General features: G+C 41.2%; 1 protein-coding gene across 2 annotated transcripts in view; it reads left to right on the top strand.

The window, feature by feature from the left end:
* The window catches only part of GRAMD4 (GRAM domain containing 4), a 140,326-nt gene that overhangs the window by 32,154 nt on the left and 82,792 nt on the right, over window positions 1–25,380 (top strand). For both annotated transcript variants that reach the window (XM_038372456.2, XM_038372436.2), the window contains exon 2: window positions 14,925–15,135. In XM_038372456.2, the coding sequence (XP_038228384.1) occupies window positions 14,925–15,135 (211 nt within the window). The remainder of the gene's footprint in view (window positions 1–14,924; window positions 15,136–25,380) is intronic.

Raw genomic sequence — 25,380 nt, 5'->3', positions numbered from 1 at the left:
GAATGGCTACGCAGGTGGTGTCGGAGAGAAGGCTTTGGATTCTTTGACCATGGGATGGTGTTCCATGAAGGAGGAGTGCTGGGCAGAGACGGGCTCCATCTTACGAAGAGAGGGAAGAACATCTTTGCCAGCAGGCTGGCTAACCTAGTGAGGAGGGCTTTAAACTAGGTTCACCGGGGGAAGGAGACCAAAGCCCTGAGGTAAGTGGGAAAGCGGGATACCGGGAGGAAGCACAGGCAGGAAGGTCTGTGAGGGGAGGGCTCCTGCCTCATACTGGGAATGAGGGGCGATCAACAGGTTATCTCAAGTGCTTATATACAAATGCACAAAGCCTTGGAAACAAGCAGGGAGAACTGGAGGTCCTGGTGATGTCAAGGAATTATGACGTGATTGGAATAACAGAGACTTGGTGGGATAACTCACATGACTGGAGTACAGTCATGGATGGTTATAAACTGTTCAGGAAGGACAGGCAGGGCAGAAAAGGTGGGGGAGTAGCACTGTATGTAAGGGAGCAGTATGACTGCTCAGAGCTCCGGTACGAAACTGTGGAAAAACCTGAGTGTCTCTGGATTAAGTTTAGAAGTGTGTGCAACAAGAGTGATGTCATGGTGGGAGTCTGCTATAGACCACCGGACCAGGGGGATGAGGTGGATGAGGCTTTCTTCCGGCAACTCACGGAAGCTACTAGATCGCATGCCCTGATTCTCATGGGTGACTTTAATTTTCCTGATATCTGCTGGGAGAGCAATACAGCGGTGCATAGACAATCCAGGAAGTTTTTGGAAAGCGTAGGGGACAATTTCCTGGTGCAAGTGCTAGGGGAGCCAACTAGGGGGAGCGCTTTTCTTGACCTGCTGCTCACAAACCGGGTAGAATTAGTGGGGGAAGCAAAAGTGGATGGGAATCTGGGAGGCAGTGACCATGAGTTGGTTGAGTTCAGGATCCTGACGCAGGGAAGAAAGGTAAGCAGCAGGATACGGACCCTGGACTTCAGGAAAGCAGACTTTGACTCCCTCAGGGAACAGATGGCCAGGATCCCCTGGGGGACTAACATGAAAGGGAAGGGAGTCCAGGAGAGCTGGCTGTATTTCAAGGAATCCCTGTTGAGGTTACAGGGACAAACCATCCCGATGAGTCGAAAGAATAGTAAATATGGCAGGCGACCAGCTTGGCTTAATGGTGAAATCCTAGCGGATCTTAAACATAAAAAAGAAGCTTACAAGAAGTGGAAGCTTGGACATATGACCAGGGAAGAGTATAAAAATATTGCTCGGGCATGTAGGAAAGATATCAGGAGGGCCAAATCGCACCTGGAGCTGCAGCTAGCAAGAGATGTCAAGAGTAACAAGAAGGGTTTCTTCAGGTATGTTGGCAACAAGAAGAAAGCCAAGGAAAGTGTGGGCCCCTTACTGAATGAGGGAGGCAAGCTAGTGACAGAGGATGTGGAAAAAGCTAATGTACTCAATGCTTTTTTTGCCTCTGTTTTCACTAACAAGGTCAGCTCCCAGACTGCTGTGCTGGGCAACACAAAATGGGGAAGAGATGGCCAGCCCTCTGTAGAGATAGAGGTGGTTAGGGACTATTTAGAAAAGCTGGACGTGCACAAGTCCATGGGGCCGGACGAATTGCATCCGAGAGTGCTGAAGGAATTGGCGGCTGTGATTGCAGAGCCCTTAGCCATTATCTTTGAAAACTCGTGGCGAACGGGGGAAGTCCCGGATGACTGGAAAAAGGCTAATGTAGTGCCCATCTTTAAAAAAGGGAAGAAGGAGGATCCTGGGAACTACAGGCCGGTCAGCCTCACCTCAGTCCCTGGAAAAATCATGGAGCAGGTCCTCAAAGAATCAATCCTGAAGCACTTAGAAGAGAGGAAAGTGATCAGGAACAGTCAGCATGGATTCACCAAGGGAAGGTCATGCCTGACTAATCTAATCGCCTTTTATGATGAGATTACTGGTTCTGTGGATGAAGGGAAAGCAGTGGATGTATTGTTTCTTGACTTTAGCAAAGCTTTTGACACGGTCTCCCACAGCATTCTTGTCAGCAAGTTAAGGAAGTATGGGCTGGATGAATGCACTATAAGGTGGGTAGAAAGCTGGCTAGATTGTCGGGCTCAACGGGTAGTGATCAATGGCTCCATGTCTAGTTGGCAGCCGGTGTCAAGTGGAGTGCCCCAGGGGTCGGTCCTGGGGCCCGTTTTGTTCAATATCTTCATAAATGATCTGGAGGATGGTGTGGATTGCACTCTCAGCAAATTTGCGGATGATACTAAACTGGGAGGAGTGGTAGATACGCTGGAGGGGAGGGATAGGATACAGAAGGACCTAGACAAATTGGAGGATTGGGCCAAAAGAAATCTAATGAGGTTCAATAAGGATAAATGCAGGGTCCTGCACTTAGGATGGAAGAATCCAATGCACCGCTACAGACTAGGGACCGAATGGCTCGGCAGCAGTTCTGCGGAAAAGGACCTAGGGGTGACAGTGGACGAGAAGCTGGATATGAGTCAGCAGTGTGCCCTTGTTGCCAAGAAGGCCAATGGCATTTTGGGTTGTATAAGTAGGGGCATAGCGAGCAGATCGAGGGACGTGATCGTTCCCCTCTATTCGACACTGGTGAGGCCTCATCTGGAGTACTGTGTCCAGTTTTGGGCCCCACACTACAGGAAGGATGTGGATAAATTGGAAAGAGTACAACGAAGGGCAACGAAAATGATTAGGGGTCTAGAGCACATGACTTATGAGGAGAGGCTGAGGGAGCTGGGATTGTTTAGTCTGGAGAAGAGAAGAATGAGGGGGGATTTGATAGCTGCTTTCAACTACCTGAAAGGGGGTTTCAAAGAGGATGGCTCTAGACTGTTCTCAATGGTAGCAGATGACAGAACGAGGAGTAATGGTCTCAAGTTGCAATGGGGGAGGTTTAGATTGGATATTAGGAAAAACTTTTTCACTAAGAGGGTGGTGAAACACTGGAATGCGTTACCTAGGGAGGTGGTAGAATCTCCTTCCTTAGAGGTTTTTAAGGTCAGGCTTGACAAAGCCCTAGCTGGGATGATTTAACTGGGACTTGGTCCTGCTTTGAGCAGGGGGTTGGACTAGATGACCTTCTGGGGTCCCTTCCAACCCTGATATTCTATGATTCTATGATTCTATGAAAGGGGACTGAAATAGGACTTGCTGTGTATGATACTTAACTCCCTTGGCCTCCTTTGACTTATTCACAACTGGGGAAGTCCTTGTTCTGTGCATCTTGCAACACAGCATTCTTTGACACAAAGTGTCCATATTAGTCCACAAGGCTGCTGCTGGTGTGAACCTGTCTAAATGCTCTGTAGTGCTTCACTTAGAAGTCGGTGTGGTAAGAAAGTAGAACACTACATCCCCTCCTGCCACTCCCCCTCATTGCAGGAGCATCTTCAGTAATTTCACAAGTATTGTTTTTTCCATCCACACTTCCCCTCCCTCCAAAAATGGACACTGTTACATCATTGGCTCTTTGAAGAATGGATACACTGTCCACTCCCCTCCCCCTTGTGCAATGATCTTGATTTACTAAAATGTTGGTTAACTATAAAGTTATACAATAGAAATGTTTATTTTCTTGGATTATACTGACCTTGACCATGTGTTTGCAAACCAGTGATACTATTAAACAGGATTATAGATGGAGGTCATAGCCTGTATGATGATTACTATATATTCTTGGAGGTCTCTTTGACCTGTGTACCAGAAATGTACATGTCTTCATTTTTCCTTTCTCATTTAAAAAAAAAAAAAAGTGGCTAGAAGTGATACATATACTAGTTAAGGCACCTGCGAGAAATTGAAACTGCAGCAGATAAGTGCCCATCATAGGCATATCTAGGCAACAAATTCTGTAATACTTTAAGCTATGGTTTTATTTAATTAAATATAATAAATAACATGTCTCTAATTCTGTTTGGATAACATTTTCATGTTTTTTACAGTCCAGTTTATTTTTAATGTTTAAAAGAATCTCATTCTAACTGCAGAACAATGCAGTTACAGGTTAGCAGCAAATGTTCTATTCGTAGTTACTACTGTCCTTGAAATGTGTGATTTCTTGTGAAAGATCACCTTCGATGGCAAAAGATATTCATGCAACAAACATCTACTTAATAGAGCTGTTTGGGAAAAATTTCAATGGAAAATTGTATGTGTGGTGGGGTAGGGAAAGAATCTTCCTAAAATATTTCCTGGTCAGTTACTGTAGAAATGTTAGTTGTTAATGCAGGGCTCTGTCTTCTTGGATTCGCTGCTGTTAGTGTGTTGAGGACTGAGGAAGATAACGATGGTACTACATAGCAAGATCCTTTTTACTGCACAACAGGGTGGATTTGTTTTAAATTTGAATGACACTTTTCCTGCCCCAGTTAAAGAAGAATAGTGTTATTATCTAACTACACCCCTTTAAAATAAATATTTCAAGGGTCAGAGGACACGCGTAGCCAAATCATGAATGTGTTTGCAGTAAGAAATGCAGGGCAAGAATCTCTGCTTCTTTGAGCTTCTGTACAGGGTGGATTTGATTTAAATCACTAGTCAGGAAGACTCGATTTAATCATGGATTTCTATATAAAAGTACATTCTTGTTGGTTGGTATAACCTTAATACATATTCTTCACAACTCAGATGTAGGTTTCATTTTTAGAAGGTACACACTATACATTTTTAAAGTGATGTTCCTTTCATCATCTTCAATGCATCATCCTCCTGAGCAGGAACACTTCTCATGATGTTTCATTCGGGCAACCAGGCCTTGCATTTCGTTGTTTCACTGTTTGCATTTTGCACGCGTGCCTGTCTTACCCACAGATAGAGGAACTTAATTAAAATATTCTCAAACTGGGTCTCTTTTACGGCCTGCTGCCGTTATAGGTTTTCCCTTCTAGTGAGAGAATGGTACGGTAGATCTCAAATCAATGAAGGCTACACTCAGAAAGACCTCAAGACTTCTGGAATATCCTACTCAAACAGTTTCACTTTTGTTTCTTCTGCCTGTCCTTCCCTTCTCTCATTTATCTCCAGACTACTTTTCCTTGTCCAGATCTATTCTGCCCCCAACAATCTTCTGTTCATTGAACTTTTAGAAACTTTGCACTTTTAGAGAGGGATAAGGGATTGACTCTGTGTACACAAATTTGCAGAGGGACAATAGGGTTAAGGTCTGTTGTTTCTCACCTCAATATATTTATTTTATTTATTTAAAAACATTTTTGCTGTTAACAAGCATGTTATCTCTAGAGACACACATCCACAGTTTGAGACTGCAAAACTAAGCATCCCTGATATTATCTTCTAGACTGAGTATTGAGTCCCATTGGGTGGGTAGATGATTTAGGTTAATACTTCTATACAGAAGCCCCTGGAACCCCGTAAGATTGGGTCCCTAATCCATGAATTATTGTAACTCATTTACAAAACTTTTCTTAAACATTACATGAATATATTGTCTCCTACTATAGAATTAGAATTTATAATCCCTATTCCATGATGAGATACATTATAGCTCAAAGATATCTTAATTAATACTGTCTTTAGATAGGTTTTTTTTCCCTCAAAGCATTTTATAAAAAAAAATGATTTAAAAAAATTTTTTTTAAATAATTATTTTTATCCATCCTGCTGCACAAAAGCTAATTCTTGTGGCTGTTCTACAGCTTTTCTGTTTTCGCACCTTTTGATAAGTTGTCTGTAAAAATTTACTGCATGCTAAAATGTGACACACGATCCCATGTGTAGGTGCTGGGGCATGTGACTCATTCAATTCTGTGAAGTTTTCCTATAAACGTGTGCATGCACAATTTGTGCTATGTCATATGCATCTCTTAGGAAGGTAGGGGTGAATGAAAACAGGAAGATGAATGATCACTGCTCCAGCAATGTAGCTACATACAAATGGCTGTAGCTAGACTCTGGTACTTTGGGGAGGCACAGAGATACTTGGCAAACCTATAACCAGCCTGCCTATCCTAGGTTGGGGGGGTGAATGCATAGTCATTCTCCTAAATTAGTCTTTTGATTTATGCCTTTTATTATGTTCTCTCCAATTGTTAAGTTGGCCAAGAAAATGAACTGAGTTAAGATTGTGAATTGCTGACTTGCATGCATGTGTTTCTTCAGACTTATTTAGAGGTCTGTTTTGCTAATCCTGGATCCTGCCAGTTTTTCAAGACACCATTCACTATTTAGATCCTCGGTTTGAGGTTTTAACACCTGGACTTTGAAAGGTTTTGCCTCCTAAGCCAGGCCTGTTCCCAGAATCTAGTGAATTTCTGCTTTTATCTAGAAAACCTTCAACTGATTTTGTCTATAAGGGAATTTGGAGAATGTGGTTCTCTGGGTGTGTAAATTAATTGCTCCTCTTTGCCAAACACATCCTGTCACCACATGCACACTTCGTAAATATTAGCAGAGAACCAAAATTGACTTGGTTGGAATCTAAATGGCAGTGAGCTAATGTGCCTCAATCCTCTTGGTCATTGTTGGGGTAGATGGATAGGGATAATGGCAATGCTTCTGCAAAAGGTGTAACTGTTCTGTGGATAATAAGACTTCAAAATTCTGCCTTGCAAAGAACTATGAAAATGGCCATGTCTTAGTTTCTATATAAAATGTGCTGTCTTTAGAAATGCAGAAAAGATTTAGATACTGCTGCAAACTCAATCTGAAAGTAGAGCTTGGCTTCTTTCTTGCATATCACCAGTAACAAAGATTTTTACAGGCTAAGTTATGGAATGCAGTGGGTTTGAACACATGTAACTGACTTGGTAATTAGAATTCTTACACACAAAAAGGAATAAAACCCATCTCACCCTTCTGTAGCTGTAGTATCTCTTCAAGTAGAGGTGACTGGTAACTGCTGATAGTGGGCTTCCTGCTCTGAACTGGGCTGCCCCGGGGTCCTGATTTGCCCTTCTCGGCCGAGCGGCTGCCTAGGCTCTCCACTCCCAGCTGGTCAGTTACTCGGATTCCTGGCTCCTCGTTCCCTGCTGGGAGCATGGCAGCCATCCAATGGGGAACAGGGTGTTGAGGGGGTGGGGGCAGCTGTGCTCCTGTCAGAGAGTGGGGAGCCAAGAGCCCTGGTGTCTGCTGCGCTCCTGGGAGGGAGCGGGGAAGCTCAGGGCAGCTGGGAATGGGAAGTCGGGAGCCTCGGGCAACACACCAAGGAGTGGGAAGCATGGGGGCAACCCACAGGGGAGCTGGGAACCAGGGCAACAAGCAGGAAGTCCAGGCAGCCCCCAGGCTCCCATTGAGGAGACCAGGAGTCTCAAGGGAACCCAGGGGCAGCTGTGCTTGGAGCTGAGGCTTTCAGTCCCCCACACCGCTCCCCTTAGGTTGGTGGAAGCACTCCTGGTGAGGACGCACACCACCTACTGAAGAAGGGCAGTGTGGACATGAATCACCACAGGTAATTACTGTGGTGGCTATAAGTCAACCTAACATAGGTTGACTAAGTTTTTTAGTGCAATATGCCCGTAATATGACTGTAGTTACTGATTAAACTTGCAACATATTGAATCAATGTTGCGTGCCCTCCCCCCCTGAGCAATTTGTCAAAATGCACAGGAAATGGTCACTCTCTTCCAACAAACTCTTGTTAGTCATCGTGTGATAGGTTTAACTAATATTTTAAACAGATTTGTTTGCCAGGACTGTCTCATGTTTAAGCTTCTTTTTCCCTAGAGCTCATGTAAGTGTGTTTCTAATCAGTGTCTCTAGAGGGTGAATGGGGAGCAAGATTTTTTTTAGTTTAAATTGTAGTTTTGAAAAAAAGTTCAGGACCTCACAACCTTTGTGATTTGCTTTTTGCAACCAAAAGAGTAAGATCATGAAAAAGAAGAGTTGTTTGTGTTACATTTGTATTGACCCTGGAAATACCAATGTTATCTTATTGAAGGTCTGGGATAAAGTAATAGAAATCTAGAAAACATGGTTAATTGAGTACCAGCTGCAGAGTTCAGCGCTAAGACTCCCTTTCTGTATTTGGCTGAAGTCCAATAACCAGTAATAACATTACTTGTTTGTTTGTTTAAAATGTATAAAATCAATTTTTCTCAGGGGTTTCTTTGTCAGAGTTTTCTTTGACTATCTGGAGTCACTCCATGATGGGAGGGTGTCTCTTGCGATTGAACCTGTTGTAAGTATTTTGGCCAGTGCTTATAATTGTTGTTGCTAGGGTATAGAATATAGGTGTGTGTATGTGTTTATATTTGTATTTTGGATGTAACCAACATCAAGTGGCCTTCAGATTAGTAAAGGAATGCTTGGGTGGAAACTGAGTCATGGTAAAAGGAAAATTATTTCCAACACCTTGCATTCTGGGACACTGTCTCTACTTTATTTGGTCACAATGCACACAGTGAAATTCTAGTGCAAAAGGCCCATACAGGCCCTGAACCACTCTCATGTCCTTTAATGCTGGGCTTGAGAGGTGTAGGAAGTACACCCTTTGCACAGATGTAAAACTAACCCAGAATACTCTCCAGTTTTGGAGATCAATAAAAAACAACAATGCTCACAATCTTCAGTTTTCCCCTTCCTTACTCAATTTTATGGCTTGGGGAAACTGAGTTATGTTGCCTTGGGAAAATCACTCGTATTGCCAGTGGCAGAGTAAGGCAGAACTCTTGACCGCTAGGAAAACGAGTGGAACTCGTAGTGGAACTCTGATCCACTAGATCATACTGTTCCTCTGATTTGAAGATTCCCTGTGGCCAAAAAGCGGGGGTAGCCAGAAAGGAGGTGCAAGGAAAAATAATGGAAATCTGTGATCTGCTTTTAAAGAGATCCTCCACCCTGGAGGGCTGAATTAAGGTAATCTGAAGCCGTAGGCACACATGGCTCTGCCTCCACTCTGTGGCCCTCTCCCACCATGTAGAGTGGTGGTGGGAGTCGGGAGGATGCCGCTTTTGTACTTCAGGAGTGGCAGCAGGTGTTCCCTCTACCTCAGGAATAGCAGATGTCTGTCTATAATGGAAAGGCAGGGATGTCTGCAGGGGGTTCCTCAGTACATATGCCAATATCTGAGTTAAATCTGCCAGACTTGTTGTGTTCTTCTCTTGCTGCTGCATACTGTACTCGCTTTAGTAGTGATAGGTTCCCCGCAGCAGCGTGTCTTGCAATTAATACCCTATTAAGGTGCATGGGGCAGGTTCTCTTCTTTTTTGAGCCAGCCAACAGTTTCTTGCTGAAAAGTTCCTTTATAGGGAAGCAGGAAGAACCCTTACATAAACAACAATTTTTTATGAAGAAGTTTCAGGGAAATCTCAAGACCCCTTATTTAAAGGATGCAGCATCAGAAGTTTGATTTTTTTTTAACTAGTTAATTCAAATTGCATCTCTTTGAAAGCTTTTTGATATTCCTAAATGCCTCTTCTTGTTGAATGTTCTGAAAAATGAAGTGTCCTGCAGCTTGATTCTTACAATTCTGATGCCTTCAAAGATTTAACCTCTGTTTATCTTGCAATGGCAATTTAAAAGAAAGACAAGAAAATCAGAATAGCTTGAAACTTTTAGTGGCAATGATGTGATAACTACTCTACTGTATAATACAAAGCATCAGGAGTGTTTTTTCATGGCAGCGTAAGATAGAATTAAGGGCTAAAACTTTTTAACTGGGTGGTGAAATGTAGCAATGGAACCTAATTTTAATCACTTAAATATGAATGACATGATTCTTTCCTCCTTAACCAAATATCAAAGGTGCAGAGCTGTTGTAACTCCCATTGACTCTAGGCTTTGTGCATGCTCATTTATTTCTGAAAATCAAGCTATTGAATCTGACTTTAGATACAACTTTTTGAAAAAGTTGGCCAATATTCTTATGATCTTTCCATAAGTAGTACAGTTTTGGGTATGGAAGTGTGCTGGGAATAGGGTAAGGAGAATGGAAGTGTAATTGACAAATATAGCAATTTCATAATGGCTGCGTACCATAAATTAAACTTCTGCAAAATTTTTTCATATTTGTAGTCTCTTCTTTGTACTATGGTGGAAAATGTCCATTTCCCCCCAGTTATACTGTAGGGATGGTTTCATCAGTATCTCTGTGAGCACGTTAATTCCAAATATTTGTTAGCTGGACCAAGCATGGCAGAGTTGTACTGATATCGCCATTGGAGCAGCTGCTGCTAGTGTGCTGTATTGTGCCCTGGGAGCAGAAGCGTCGCTGGTGGGGGGGAGTGGGGCAGCGGCCGTTTTCCCACTGAGCACAAGTGGCGCCTTGTCAATGTCTTGGTACCTTTTTTAATTTTCCCCTGTTGAGGGAACAGGGGGAGCAATCTCAAAAAAAGACGCCACCCACTGTGGCACTTTTACTCACCTGGCGGCGCTCCGGGTCTTCAGCGGTGGGACCTTCAGTTCTGCCGAAGACATCTGGAGCGAGTGAAGGCCCGCTGCCGGAGCGCCACTGAGTGAATAAAAGCGCCGCAGCGGGTGGCACCTTTTTTTGATCGCTCCCCCTGTTCCCTCAACAAGGGAAAATTTTCAAAGGTGCCTAGACAGGCTGGGAGAACACTGAAATATGCAGTAATGTAAGCTGGTTATATATAAACAAAACAAAAACCCCATACTATGCTGAGTGTGATTCAGAAGTCCGTTGCTCTCTTAATTTCAATGCTCTTGAGAACAGTTGAGGTCTTCAAACTGAGTCATCTGCAGCACACTGTTTTGAACACTCTTTTCATGTAAATTACACAATCTGCCACTTTTATTTTGCAATGTGCTTTTTTTCCTAGGGCTTATGTTCTAAAACTAGTCTATTGTAATTGTAAGGAGGAATGTTTTACCACAGAGCCAGTACTGAACTAAAAAAGAAAAGGAGTACTTGTGGCACCTTAGAGACTAACAAATTTATTAGAGCATAAGCTTTCGTGAGCTACAGCTCGCTTCATCGGATAGCTCACGAAAGCTTATGCTCTAATAAATTCGTTAGTCTCTAAGGTGCCACAAGTACTCCTTTTCTTTTTGCGAATACAGACTAACACGGCTGCTACTCTGAAACCTGTCAGTACTGAACTAGTTACCTGTTTCTGGAATTGTAGGTACTTGGTAAGAAATTAGAAATGGGTAAAAACACAACCATTCATTACATAGTAGCATAATTTAGTTGCTGGACCATGCAGATGTTCTTGACCATGAGAATGTAAATAAAAGAACATCTAATGGACACAGTTTCAAAACAATGTGATAGTTAAACTCATAAATCTCATAAACCACTAGAATAGTGAGTTTGACTCCTTTTGTCATGCTGTGGAAATTTGATGGGCAGTGTAATCTGTTTCCTGTTACCAGAATTAACTCCGCAAGAGGGAAAAGTGGGAGGAGGGAAGCTATTTAAACTATATAGTTGCAGGGAAAATATTGCTCTACATCTTTGGTTTTGAGGACTTTATTTTTCAAAATGTGTTTGTAGGAATGGCTTTTTTTGTGTTAAAGCTAATAAATATACACCTGAAAAACTCCATATTAGCAGATTTTTCTGGCTTGCTACCGTGGGGTGGTTTTTTTTAAAAGAAGGTTATTTTCTTATAGCCCTGCATGCACAATCCAGCTATCAACTTTGACACTCCCTAGTGGGGGAAAAATGACTAGAAGCAGTATGAAATTGACAGTGGAGATTGGGACATGCATGGCAAATCTTTTGGGGCAGGGTGGGGTTTGTGTATGTTTGCAATGTAGCTGTAATTTACCAGTAAATCTAATTCTAACCTGTGCTCCCATTTTTATAAATATTGCCAAAGGGTTTAGCAGAAGACTTGTTTTCAGTCTGAAGCTTACTTAATTTTCTAGCTTGGGATGTCCAAAGTTGTGAGAAACTAATTCATAATGATGATCTTGGGAGTCTACCTAAGTGTTGCCATGTTTGTTGACCTTCACTTTTTTAGCAGCTAGTTGCAGAAGTACGACACTAGGTGTGTAGTAACCAGCTAATGCTGCACTTTTGTATAAAAACTGTCCTAGTAATGTGCAAACATAGTTTTCTTAAAGGAATAAATTGTGAAGATGGTTGTAGCCATAAGCAATATTATGGAACCAGAAGTCGGGAGTTCTCAATAGTTTTCAGACCTGTACTGGAAAAAATACTGCTTTAATTTGTACCACCCTTTTCAGTTTATAACTGAAAAAAATCATACTTCTGACCAATAATAACTTTCCTGAAAAAGAGAGAGGAAGATGACTAAACTATTTTCTTTCCTTTTTAATGATCAGCCTGATAAGCTGTTTTGGTCCCTGCCAATATTTGTATCTTGTGGTAGCCTATTTTTGAGCTTAAAATTTAAATTGAAGACTTATTTTGATCAGCAGACCAAGTTTGTTAATATTTTACTTTTAAAATGTCTTGCATTTTCAAAACTATAGGTGGTAATAACCCAATTAAAGGTGGACATATCAATTACAGTGGCAAATTAAGCAATCTGACCATGTTTTAAATAGAGTGGAACCTCAGAGATACAAACACCTTGGGAAGGGAGGTTGTTCGTAACTCTGAAATTTTTGTAACTCTGAACAAAATGTTATGGTTGTTCTTTCAAAAGTTTACAACTGAGCATTCACTTAATAAAGCTTTGAAACTTTACTATGCAGAAGAAAAATGCTGCCTTTTAACCATATAAATTTAAATGAAACAAGCACAGAAATAGTTTCCTTACCTTGCCATGTCTTTTTTTTTAAATTTTCCCTTTATTTTTTAAAAGCTTACATTTAACACAGTACTGTACTGCATATTATTTGTGTTTTTTGTTGCTGCTGCTGCCTGATTAGGTAATTCCTGTTCTAAATGAGGTGTGTGGTTAACTGGTCAGTTTGTAACTCTGCTGCTCATAACTATGAGGTTCTATTGTATACCTAATGCAAAAATCTGCATTTAAATAACATCAAGTTGCCGTCATGCCACTAACAGATGCAAATAAAATATTTTTGTCAAAAGTTCAGTCTCTAAACTTATTGTGTACCATGAATCAAAACATGCATGAAATTAGTGTAGCATAGATTCTTGACCTGTAACTCTTAGCTTGGAAAAGACTTGTTTTTAATCACAGATGATGTTTTTAATACTTGTTACATGGGTTTCTTACACATCCCTTCTCTGCTGCGCCCTTCCCAGCCCATATTTGTTTAATAGGTAAATGTCTTGTAGGCTATGGAAAGGGGTTACTGTGGGACTTCTGTCACTTTCAAATTCACATCTCTAATGTGTCAGTAGCCTTGTCAACATACTAAAAGGACGTTTGCCATGATATAAATTATGTGCCTTCTAAGACTTCACATCTACTTTTGAAGAGACCAATTTTTTAGCTGAGGTGCTATGCTGGGAAAGTAAGGATTGTTTCAGGCTGCTGGAATTTGAAGAGGGGCCTCTGCTGTACTTTCTCCAATCTGTATTCCCAATATTGTCTAACATTGTGTTGGAATATGAGGCTGAAGAAGAATAGAACAAGCAGTGTATCATTGCTGAGGGTGACAGCGGGGCAAGGCAGGTAAGGGAAAACTCGTTGGATAGCAAGGAAGGCTAACTTGTATTAGGCACACTGCATGAGAAGGGGGCAGGGGGCCTCCAGTCCAGGAGATTTTGAAAGTGGGGAGGTTCATGTTCCTGAGGATTTGGGAGGGAACATTCAGGCTTCTATATGATACAAAGAGGAGTGGGTCAGCAAGTCTGCCCTGCTCCAGTCTTTCAGTAAACAGCAAATATGCTTGCTTTTGGCTTTGTGAGTCAAGCTGCATCCTGTTCAAAAGAAGCTTTTGAAGTCAAATGCTTTTCTGCCTCAAATAATTGAATTTAAGAATTAAACTGTGCTCCCTCAAAAATCAACCTCTCCCCCCCAAGAAAATATCTTTAGTATAATGGGTGGATTTTCTCTGTTTAAGTTTTTAGCCTGGATACAAACTGGAAGGCAAAGCAGTTAAACCTCAGATGTTAATTTTTCCACCTGCGTTTTAACATATAACGGACATTAGCTGTAGAGATGTTATGGATGGTAACTAACTTGTATCTTTGTCTTTGATGAAAGACTAAGTTCACAAATTCTTCAAATGTTAATATGTTGTCCAAACTATTCCATTTATAGAAAACTCTTAGCTATGTATCTTGCTCAGTTCCATTTTTTCAGTGCTTTTCTTCATGAAATAGTGTCTTTAGTTAAACCATTATTTTTTAATTTCCCTCCCCCACCCCGGAGAAGCAAGAGAGAAGTGTCTCTTAGCAAGGCTTTGTTTCTCTAGAATTCTGTGTGGATCAGCGAGCAGTGGCGGTTTTGGAGATGGATTTGATGACTGCTTGCACAGATTGAATGTAGGTCACTGCCTCTGTTGAATACTCTTAATTTTGATGAAGTCTTTGATTCCAGTTGGTAGTCTAGTAGATTTCTTCAGTAAATCCTATGCAATATCTATGCAAGTCCTTGAGTAATACTTTGGCAATGTGCTGGCCTCTAAACTACCAATTTCTTGCTATGATTTGTAAGTCTCTTGAAAAATGTGATCTCAGCTATTCAGAGGAGTTGTATATCTTGATTAGATGTTGCAGCAAGTCCGTGTGTGTGTGTGAATATACCCTCAGAATAGACTTTTAATAAAAAAGAAGAAAATCCAAATGAAACAAACACACAATCCTTTGTAGGTCACTTGAGTTAGCAGGTTGGTACCTGCTGGGAAAGGTCACCATCAATTATCAGCCATTAGAAGCAGGCTCTGCTCACTGTCATACTTGAAAATAAGTGCTTCTTTGAATGCTAACCTGTGTTAGTTTTCCTTTTATAAATAACTGTTTAACCAGAAAGCACTTGAAAAATGATTAAAAGCATTCTTTGTAATTAGAATGTTTGTATTCAGGCATACTGCAAATGTTTTAATAATAATCATTTAATAAAGCGCATTGTTTTCTTTTATTTCTTGTAGGGACTCCAACCGTCATGTTAAGGTAAAGCAGAAAAGTTCAGTGCTGAACATGCTAAAGAAGTTAGACAAAATAAGGTTCAGAGGTCACAGGAGAGATGAGTTCCTTGATTTAGCAGAGTCTCCAAATGCTTCAGATACTGAATGTGGAGATGAAATCCCAGTGAAAATACCTCGAACGTCACTCAGAGAGAATGATGACCTAAGAGACCCTGTAAGTATTCAATCTGGCTACATTTTTAAAGCTATTATCAGATTAAAAAAATAATGGAATATGGTAGCTGTTAATGCTACTCTCCTGATTTTATTTTTATTTTTTTGGAAGTAATATTTCAGGATTAAGAAAGCAAATAAGAGGTACACAGTTTTGAACATGCTCCTATTTTTGTAACTGCACTTCAGTTCTTCCTTTTTGTTTGTGGAGTTAAGCCTATTTACTCTAATGGTCCACTGCTATCTATGCCATGGAAGTATAAAGTTATATTTAAAATGTGGTGGTTCTGTATTCATGCTGTCCGCTCTTGCTTCCCCTGGATTTTGTGGGCCCATAGGTCTATGGATGTAGTTAGCATGGGAAAGGAAGGACAGTGATACTTAGCAACACCAGCTCGGATTTTTCGGGGCAGTTAAGTGATAGCAGAATGTTAACCAAGTCTCCCTCAGCAAACTAACATACTGTGGAGAATGTGGGAGATTTTTGTATTTCTGTGAATATATTTGTCCCTTAATTTTTGATATTATTCTCTCTGACTGCGTTGAGTTAAATCACAGGAGGTTGTTAGGGGAAAACAAATGAAACATTGACAAGGGAAGATACCTCTAGAGAGAACACCAGCAGAACAATGGGGGGAGCAATTAACTGGGAGATACCCATCTGCCTAGCTCCTGTTAGGTGAAAAGATTTATTTGTCCCAGACCCAAGCCTAGCATCAGAGAGAACTAAACCATTAAAGTTCCCTGTCTATCGAGAAATGGGGGTGAGTAGGAAGCAGTGCTGGAGGTGAGATTGACAGGCACTTAGAGAATGCTGCTGGGGCTGGCTGTGTCTCCCCCAGTGCAGGAGTAGGAGTCTCTAGGCTGAGTGGAACTTAGCCAAAACTTGCAGGAGGTTTAGGTAAGATGCATGTGTTTAGGCAGTCTTGTTGTTTTAATCCATTTCTCTAACTACTGTATTCCTGCAGAGTAATGCATAAACCTTTTGGTTTTGAAAAGGCTGCACTGTGTTGCTGCATATGCTTTCTGGTTACAAAGTGCGTGCTTGCTCTCTCTCTCTCTCGCTCTCTCTCTCTCTCTCTTCTCCCCCCCCCCCCCCCCAAGACTCCTGCAGGGAGCCAAGCCAAACTGGCTCTGCTAAAGAAGCCATGGTGAAATATGGAAGGAGGGAGGCTGAAGCCTAGGGGTCCGGTTGAAAAGTAACAGAGTTGCAGGATGCTTCCTTGAGTGAAGTGGAGACCCACACTCTCTTACTAGGATGAATGTACTCACAAGAGACAGCAAAGGGGTATAAGGCATAAATTGCTATGTGAGCCATGATGCATCGACTTGAAACTGCTATATGCCTTTAATCTGAGAAACTCAAAAAGCTTTAAACAGCAATGCCCAGATCTAAAAAGTGCCTTATTCCCGTTCAGAATAATAAAAGGTACTGAGGACTTGTGGAAAATCTGGCCATTAAAAATTGCAGTGGCCCTGGGTGGGGGGTGGGGAGGTGTCACTTTTTCATTCTCCAATGAAATGCAACAGCCTTTGGTGTGAAACACAAGGCCTGTTTAACACTATGCAGCAGTTGAGGAAGGGAGGTGAAGGACACGGGTCAAGACTTTCAAAAGTTACTAGTGCTTTTGCAAAAAAGAAAAGGAGTACTTGTGGCACCTTAGAGACTAACAAATTTATTTGAGCATAAGCTTTCGTGAGCTACAGCTCACTTCATCGATGCATTCGGTGGAAAATACAGTGGGGAGATTTATATACACACACAGAGAACATGAAACAATGGGTTTCATCATAAACACTGTAAGGAGAGTGATCACTTAAGATGAGCTATTACCAGCAGGAAGGAGGGGTGATTATCACCACAAAAGGTTTTCCTCCTTCCTGCTGGTAATAGCTCATCTTAAGTGATCACTCTCCTTACAGTGTGTATGATGAAACCCTTTGTTTCATGTTCTCTGTGTGTGTATATAAATCTCCCCACTGTATTTTGCACCGAATGCATCGATGAAGTGAGCTGTAGCTCACGAAAGCTTATGCTCAAATAAATTTGTTAGTCTCTAAGGTGCCACAATTACTCCTTTTCTTTTTTGCGAATACAGACTAACAGGGCTGCTACTCTGAAACCTGTTGTTAGTGCTTTTGGATACCTGTTTATGGGTCCCCAGACTGAGACACCTTTTAAAAAAGTGACTTTTCAGAAAAGGATGAACATCTGTCTTCTGAAAATCGATCCACTTTTAAGGTGTCTTAAATTCATCGATCCTTAGATACTAAGGTCAGAAGGGACCATTCTGATCATCTAGTCTGACCTCCTGCACAACGCAGGCCACAGAATCTTACCCACCCACTCCTACAAAAAACCTCACCTATGTCTGAGCTATTGAAGTCCTCAAATCGTGGTTTAAAGACTTCAAGGAGCAGAGAATCCTCCCTCAAGTGACGCATGCCCCATGCTACAGAGGAAGGTGAAAAACCTCCAGGACCTCTCCAATCTATCCTGGAGGAAAATTCCTTCCCGATCCCAAATATGGCAATCAGCTAAACCCTGAGCATATGGGCAAGATTCACCAGCCAGATACTACAGAAAATTCTTTCTTGGGTAACTCAGATCCCATCCATCTAATATCCCATCTCAGGGGTTAGTCCTATTTACCCTGAATATTTAAAGATCAATTAATTACCAAAATCACATTATCCCATCATACCATCTCCTCCATAAACTTATTGAGTAGAATCTTAAAGCCAGATAGATCTTTCGCCCCCACTGCTTCCCTTGGAAGGCTATTCCAAAACTTCACTCCTCTGATGGTTAGAAACCTTTGTCTAACTTCAAGTCTAAGCTTCCTGGTGGCCAGTTTTATACCCATTTGTTCTTGTGTCCACATTGGTGCTGAGCTTAAATAATTCCTCTCCCTCTCCTGTATTTATCCCTCTGATATATTTATAGAGAGCAATCATATCTCCCCTCAACCTACTTTTAGTTAGGCTAAACAAGCCAAGCTCCTTAAGTCTCCTTTCATAAGACAAGTTTTCCATTCCTCGGATCATCCTAGTAGCCCTTCTCTGTACCTACTCCAGTTTGAATTCATCCTTTTTAAGCTTGGGAGACCAGAACTGCACACAGTATTCCAGGTGAGGTCTCACCAGTGCCTTGTATAATGGTACTAAAACCTCCTTATCCCTACTGGAAATACCTCTCCTGATGCATCCCAAAACCAAAACTGAATGTCCACAAATAGTTGTCCAAAATCACTAGTTACTCTTAAAAATTTTGGCCACTGTGTACAATGTAAATTGCAAGAGGAATTTTTTGTAAAGACAAGTTTCCAGAGTTGGAGTTGGGCCTGGACACCAGAACTCTCACCCCTTTTATTAAGAAATATGCTGTATTATCTTTATTGACCACTGTTGGTCTTTGTTCTTGCATGTTATCTGAAATTTGAAATGGTGCTCTCTAACTGCTTGCTGGGACACTAGTTCAGTGTTGATGTATTCCTGCTGTACCTGTATGTCCAGTGGTTATCTCTACTCTATCCCATTTAGTTAAAGGCTGCTGGCAACCTTACATTAAATCAGGTTAGCTTGATCAGCACAAGGCATGTATTTTTGTATTTTTAATGTAATGTTGCTGATGAAATATAATAATGTGTTGATAAACTCAACAGCTATCTGGCTTTTAAGTAACCATATCCTATCAGATGTCTTGCTATTTCTTTAAAGCATGTCACTTAATTTAGACTGGAATTTGTGTTGTGGATTTTTTTCCCTAAGTTTTATGCAAGAATTTAGTTCTGTATCCTCTTTAAATTACATGGAAATCAATAGCTATGCATTGCTTTGGGCAGGAAAAGTAAAACAAAGGGTATCTTTCTTTCTATACAGGGAATTGAGTCATTCTGCATGTAAAGTTAAGACTGTACCTCTTCCCATTAGACTTTCTAGGCTGTAAAGCACTCTGGTATGTACTTATGTTCCTGCAGCTCCATGTTCTCAAAAATGGGCACTTTGCTGTATTTGGTCTATGTAAGAGAGTGTTTCTTTCCATACTGACTATATAAATGCAAGAAAGCTACTCTGATTTTCCTTCTAGGGTTTAGCAGAGTTTCTAGTTAAAAATAAAAGCCTTTTGTTTCTGGCCCTGCTTATGACTAATATGGAACTCTGAACTGCACCTAAGGTGGCAGTGATATTGACGCAAGATAAGGAAGTCTGTTGAGTTTGTCCTGGGTGACAAATAATCAGATTTATCAGGGAGGAAAGAAACCTTTTGCTTTTAAGGTACTGGACTGTTAAATGGGGATAAAATAATTCTCTACCTTATAGGGGTATGGAGGATAAGTACATTAGTGGTTTGAGATCCGATACTACAGTGATCGGGGCTGTATAACTGCTAATCAAAATGTAGGTCCTGCTGTCAAAACTCTTATTAACTGACAAGGGGTGTGTGTGTGTGTGTGTGTACACACACGTGTGAGAGTGATAGAGATAAATGGTGTCTGGTTTTAAGCACAGTGACTGTAAATTGGAGGGATTAGTTACCAAATGTGAGTACAGTAGAACCTCAGAGTTAATACCTTGGGAATGGAGGTTGTTTGTAAGTCTGAAATGTTTGTAATGCTGAACAAAATGTAATGGTGGTTCTTTCAAACATTTACAACTGAATATTGACTTAATACAGCTTTGAAACTACTATGCAGAAGAAAAATGCTGCTTTTAACCATATTAATTTAAATGAAACAAGAACAAAAACAGTTTCCTTATCAACATTCCCTTTTTTTTTTTTTTTAGTTTACATTTAACACAGTACTGTACTGTTTGCTTTTTTTTGTGGGGGGGAGGAGGAGGGCAGTCTCTGTTTGTTTGTGCCTGATTGTGTACCTCCAGTTCCAAATGAGGTGTGTAGTTGACCAGTCAGTTCATAACTCTGAGGTTCTACTGTATCTGATGCCTGAAGTTTTCAGGCATTATTGCAATATTAGTACTTCTATCCCAAGAATAGTGTTTTTTCTAAGGCTATATGTTTAGACTCTATGTTTAATGTGTTTAAATCAATACCCAAAACTCAAGTAAACCTGAATTGCTGGGTTTAGTCTCTGTCTCTCATGGGATTTCCCTCCCACCCCCAGCCTGCCCCAGGAACTACTTACTAGGTAAAAAAACAATGTAAGATGTACTCTCTTCATGGTACTTTCAGGAACAGAGGTGGTGTGGGAAGATGAAGTCTTGTTTTGGAGGTTGGATGAGATGACCTCCTTAGGTCCCTTCCAACCTTGATATTCTGTGAAAGCTACTGCACTCTCATGAGTGGTTCCCTGGGGTACTGAACAAGACTATGAAAAATAAACATGAACACTAGATCTTGCATGTGCCTGTTTACAATTTTAGGACTATGCAGTCTAACATGTATCTACACTAGAAATGCTACAGCGGCAAGGGGTTCTTCCATTGCTGTAGGAAATCCACCTCTTCGAGAGCCAGTTGCTAGGTTGACAGGAGAATTCTTCCATCAATTTAGTGCTGTCTACACCAGAGATTAGGTCAGTTTAATGATGTCTGTCAGGAGTGTGAATTTTTCATGCCCCTGAGCAACATAGCTGGATCAACCTAACTTTCTAGAGTAGACCAGTCCTTAGTCTTTATTTCTCCACTTTCCTGTGTATTTTTTCAGCTTTTTGCTGCTTCACCTGTGCAGTGGTAATGATGCTATTAAAAGCCAAGACAGAGTGCAAAACAGTTGCCATCATGCATGTTGTTTCAGCCAAGCAGAACAGAATAATGGAGTAAAAGTTTGATCTCTTATGAAGTCTGCCTGAGCATATCCCCAAGGGGTCCTCAACAATGCCTTTGGGCCCCATATTTATATCCCTTGATGTGCAGATGAACTCTCCTTGCCAATAGTGAAAATTCCACAGTGCATCAAATGCAGTATAGTGAAAAGGACTTACTGGCGGTTCTCTTGGATAAATAACTTGTCAAGGGGATTGCTGCTCTGCCTCTGAATTTCTTTAACACTCTGTTTGGTGTTTGTACGAGATGTCAAATTGATGGCCATGTAGACTACAGCATCTTATCTATAAAACTATAAAATCGGTATAGCATGGGTAGTGAAATGCAAGTCACTTCTGTAGTGTACCATGAACCTAAATGGAATGGAGCAAAAGAGTAATTCAGTACTTGCCTTGTGAATTTGCCAATAGGAAAGCCAACTTATGGCAGGCTTTGTGATGTGGACACCTGCTCACTAGCAACTAGACCAAGGCCACCAATACACAGCCCACTAAATCATCACAGATGGTGACTTTCAGTCACTACTACCTAGGTTGGGTTTGAACCAGTGACCTAGTGCCCAATCCTGTAAATAACAGAGAACATAGTTCTCCCTACTGTGAGTACTTGCTCGAGTAAGGACTACTCACTAGTCCATGCTGAAAGGATGTGAAAAGCTCCATACTCACAAAATCCATTGAGCCAGCAGCTTCACAGCAACTCGTACATTTTAAGTTATTTTGGGCTAAATCTTGACTCAGGCAGTCTGTAAAGACCATATTTTCTTACATAATTTAATTTTAATATGTTCATTTGATCAGTTAGAAAATACAAAAAAAAGTATATGTGAAATACTTTGTTTGCCATTCATTTAATAGGAATTGGGATTTTGATATTTTATAGATTTCTTTTCCTCAGATAAAAGAGCTAGAACACAGAGTTTAAGGCCAAAAGGGACCGTTAATCATCTAGTCTGACTACCTAAGTTCCCACTAAGCTGTGCGGCTGCCTGTTAAGTGCATCACAGGTGCTTAGGGCTGTGGTTCAGAGAGATGCCTCTCCCCAAGCCCTGGACCTGCCGCAGTGCCGCGACCCAGCCCAGCGTGGAACCTGCTGCGACTGGGGGAAAGATGGCCCTGACCCAGCCTGTCCTGGACCTGCCGTGGTGGGGAGAGGCACCTTTCCTCCCCCTCCCCCCCCAGCCCAGGTGCTGCTGGGGGTGGGGAATCCTCTCTCCCCACCATAGCCCTGGGAAGCCCCACTGAACCTATCCCCTCATCCCCAGCTCCATTCCAGAGCCTGCACCCCCCAGCCAGACCCCTCACTCCCCCAACCCTCTGCCCCAGCCCTGAGCCCCTCATCCCTGGCCCCACCGCCGAGCCCGCACCCCCAGCCGGAGCCCGCACCCCTACCCCCACCCCATACCCCAATCTTCTGCTCCAGCCCTGAGCCCCCGCGCACACTTCGAACCCTTCGGCCCCACCCCACCACATGAATTTTGGTGCACATAACAAAATTCATTCCACACAGTAGTGGAAAAATTAGAGGGAAGATTTCTAATTACCTGTACATCTGAGGCCATTCAATTTCACCCATTTATCCATGTATTGAGCCCAATAATTTGAGTCTGGATAAAGCACATCGTCCAGAAAGGCTTCCTGTATTGATTTGAAGACCTCAAGAGACAGTCCACTTCATTTGGTAGTTTGTTCTATTAGTTAATCATCCTCACTTACATTTTTTGGCCTATATTTCTAATTTCAATTTGTTTTTCACTGCTAGGTTAAAGAGCCCTTTAGTACCCAGTGTTTTCTTCCTGTGAAGATACTTATACACTGTAATCAGGGTGGATTAAAAATCAATTAAAAAAAATTATTTTAGTTAAAATATCTTTTAAAAATAAACCTATTCAGAATTAAATTTGAAATGATAACTTATATTAAGGCCTAAAAGTACTATAATTTATTTTAAAAGTTTAATAAAAATTATATTCAAGCAGTAAAGGTTTGCTGCTAAAATTTTCAAGAAAGCCTGACCACTGAACTGGTAGAATTCACTGACTAAATACCCGGAACCAGAATTTGAAGTGCTACACCAGCCTAGGAGTAGTCTCATCTGTAAGTGAAGAGAGACTATTTTCTTAATTTCATTCAGTTCATTTCAGTGAGTAGTTTATTCAAAGTTCAGAAACCAGTTGATGGCTGAAAAAGAAGGAAAGCTTGTTTCCTCTTCCAATCATGAATAAAAATAAGGTGTGAAGATAGGTTCTTCTAGTTGTAAAATCTTAAAGGTTATGGTGACCAGACATAATAGGATCAATGGATTAACTGCAGATAATCAGTTAACCTTCGCTTAATCAGTTTTAAATGCAAAACATGTTTTGATAAACTTTATTATGTATCCAGCACCTTTAATTAGTTTTAACTAATGAAAAACAACTTTAAAATGCTGTTCCTGTGCCTTAATTGAAGTCTAATTTCCATCCAAACGGAGCTTTGTAATAAAAAATAAAAAATCATCAATCACCATCAAATAAGAAATGATAATAGAAGCAAAACTTAAAAATCTGAATATGTTGTAAGCTGCATAACTGCTTAAATAAATGTGTGGCTATAGTGTACTATCCTGGTTGGTAATTAGTATCATATTTAGTATGGAGACCTATGTTTAATTGCAAATGTACATGATATAATGAAAGTGGATGAGTCATTCTGCAAGCGGATAACATTAGCTAACACACTTGAGCTGCTGTATTAATGGGGGATTTTAACTTCCCTGATAACTGTTGTAAGATTGTTACAGCAAAATATAATATATAATATGTTCTGCACGTTCTTAGCATGTGTAGGGGACAACTTTCTGAGGAAACAATAAGGGGATCATTCATTTTGAATCTGGTTTTGACAAACAGGGATGTTTAGTTGCAAACATAAAGGTGGTCGGGAACTTGGAAGGAAGTGATCATGGTCTAATAGAATTCAAGATCCTAAGGAAAGGAGGACATGAGAACAGCAAAACAAGGACACAAGACTTCAGAAATGCAGATTTTAACCAACTGAGAGAAATAGGAAAGGCCCCATTGAAAGAACAATTAGAAAGAAAAGGAATCAAAAGGGGCTGGCAGTTTTAAAGATGTAATACTAGAGGCTCAACATCAAGGTACTCTGATGCCGAGGAAAGATAAGAGCCTGTGTTCATTGTGTTCAAATGTTAACTACCGTGATGCTTCCTACAACTCTGTATACAGGAACACTTTGTGGTCAGCATCATATCAACTAGTCCTAATTTTGTCCGGGCTAGAGAGGAACTGAACTGCTAATGTGAGAAATTATCAGAAAACTATTCTGCATTGGAATCTCTTTCCAGGCTTTTTCTACATATCACAAAGATGCAAGAAGGGGCATAAGCCTGATTTCTGCCTGCCTCCCTCTTCCACTTCTTTTTTTAAAGTGAACAATTTTCCTGCATTCGGCCACACTGGCAACCCTTGCTAACTCCTTTGTATCCTGGATTACTGGTAGCTTTGCTTCCCCCTTCCTGGTCACTCCCAGGCATTCAGGGATGTATTACGTATTTGATATTAATCCAATTTTGAGATGTACTTTTTTTTAAACTAAGAAAAAATGGTGGCTTCCAGAATCACATGGAATTGACTTTGGTGGAGTGATTGAATAGTGGGGACTGGGTTGTAGCTCTTCAAAAGCAGTGTCCTTAGAGATTTCCTGATATGGTTCTGCTGGCCAGTGAATATTTCTGCTTGGTATGGCATCCTGTTCTGTGACATTATGCAGTTTTGATGTGTGGCATGCTGTGGCACAATTTCTTAAACAGCCCTGTATTATCTCTCTTACACTGGGAGTTGAGAATCTGTCACTTGTAAGTGCTTGATGCCGACTGCATAACTTATAGCTGATGCTTAAGGGTGTGGCTTTTTCACATCTAGTCTAGATGCAATAAATCGAGCGCCGAGCGCTCTCCCGTCAATTCCAGTACTCCACCAGGGCAAGAGACGCAGGCGGAGTTGATGGGAGAGTATCAGCCGTCGACTTACTGCAGTGAAGACACCGCGGTAAGTAGATGTAAGTATGACGACTTCAGCTACATTATTCATGTAGCCAAAGTTGCATAACTTAGATCAATCCCCCGCCACCCTAGCGTAGACCAGGATTAACAGGGTTCGCAGACTCCTTAGACTAGGAACTATGCGTCTTCTGCTTCTGAAGATATTGACACCACTCAGCCACAAAGTCTCTTATAATTTTTTTTGTTACCTTCAAATGACTTTGATTGTTTACAGTTAGTTTTCCATTGACTGTTCGGGGATGGGTCAAGGGTAGGTGATTGAACCATATATTACAAAATTGGCCTGCCAGGGAGGGGTAACAACTCCCTCCTGCTTGAAAGGGTCATCACCGATGCATGATTCCCTGGATCGCTCACCCAGGACCGTAAGAGTATAATTTTCAACAGTTACATTATT

This window comes from Dermochelys coriacea, chromosome 1, assembly GCF_009764565.3.
Source record: "Dermochelys coriacea isolate rDerCor1 chromosome 1, rDerCor1.pri.v4, whole genome shotgun sequence".
In the NCBI taxonomy this organism is placed as follows: domain Eukaryota; kingdom Metazoa; phylum Chordata; order Testudines; family Dermochelyidae; genus Dermochelys; species Dermochelys coriacea.
The sequence above is the reverse complement of the archived record's forward strand: the minus strand, read 5'-3'. Positions and strand labels throughout refer to the sequence as shown.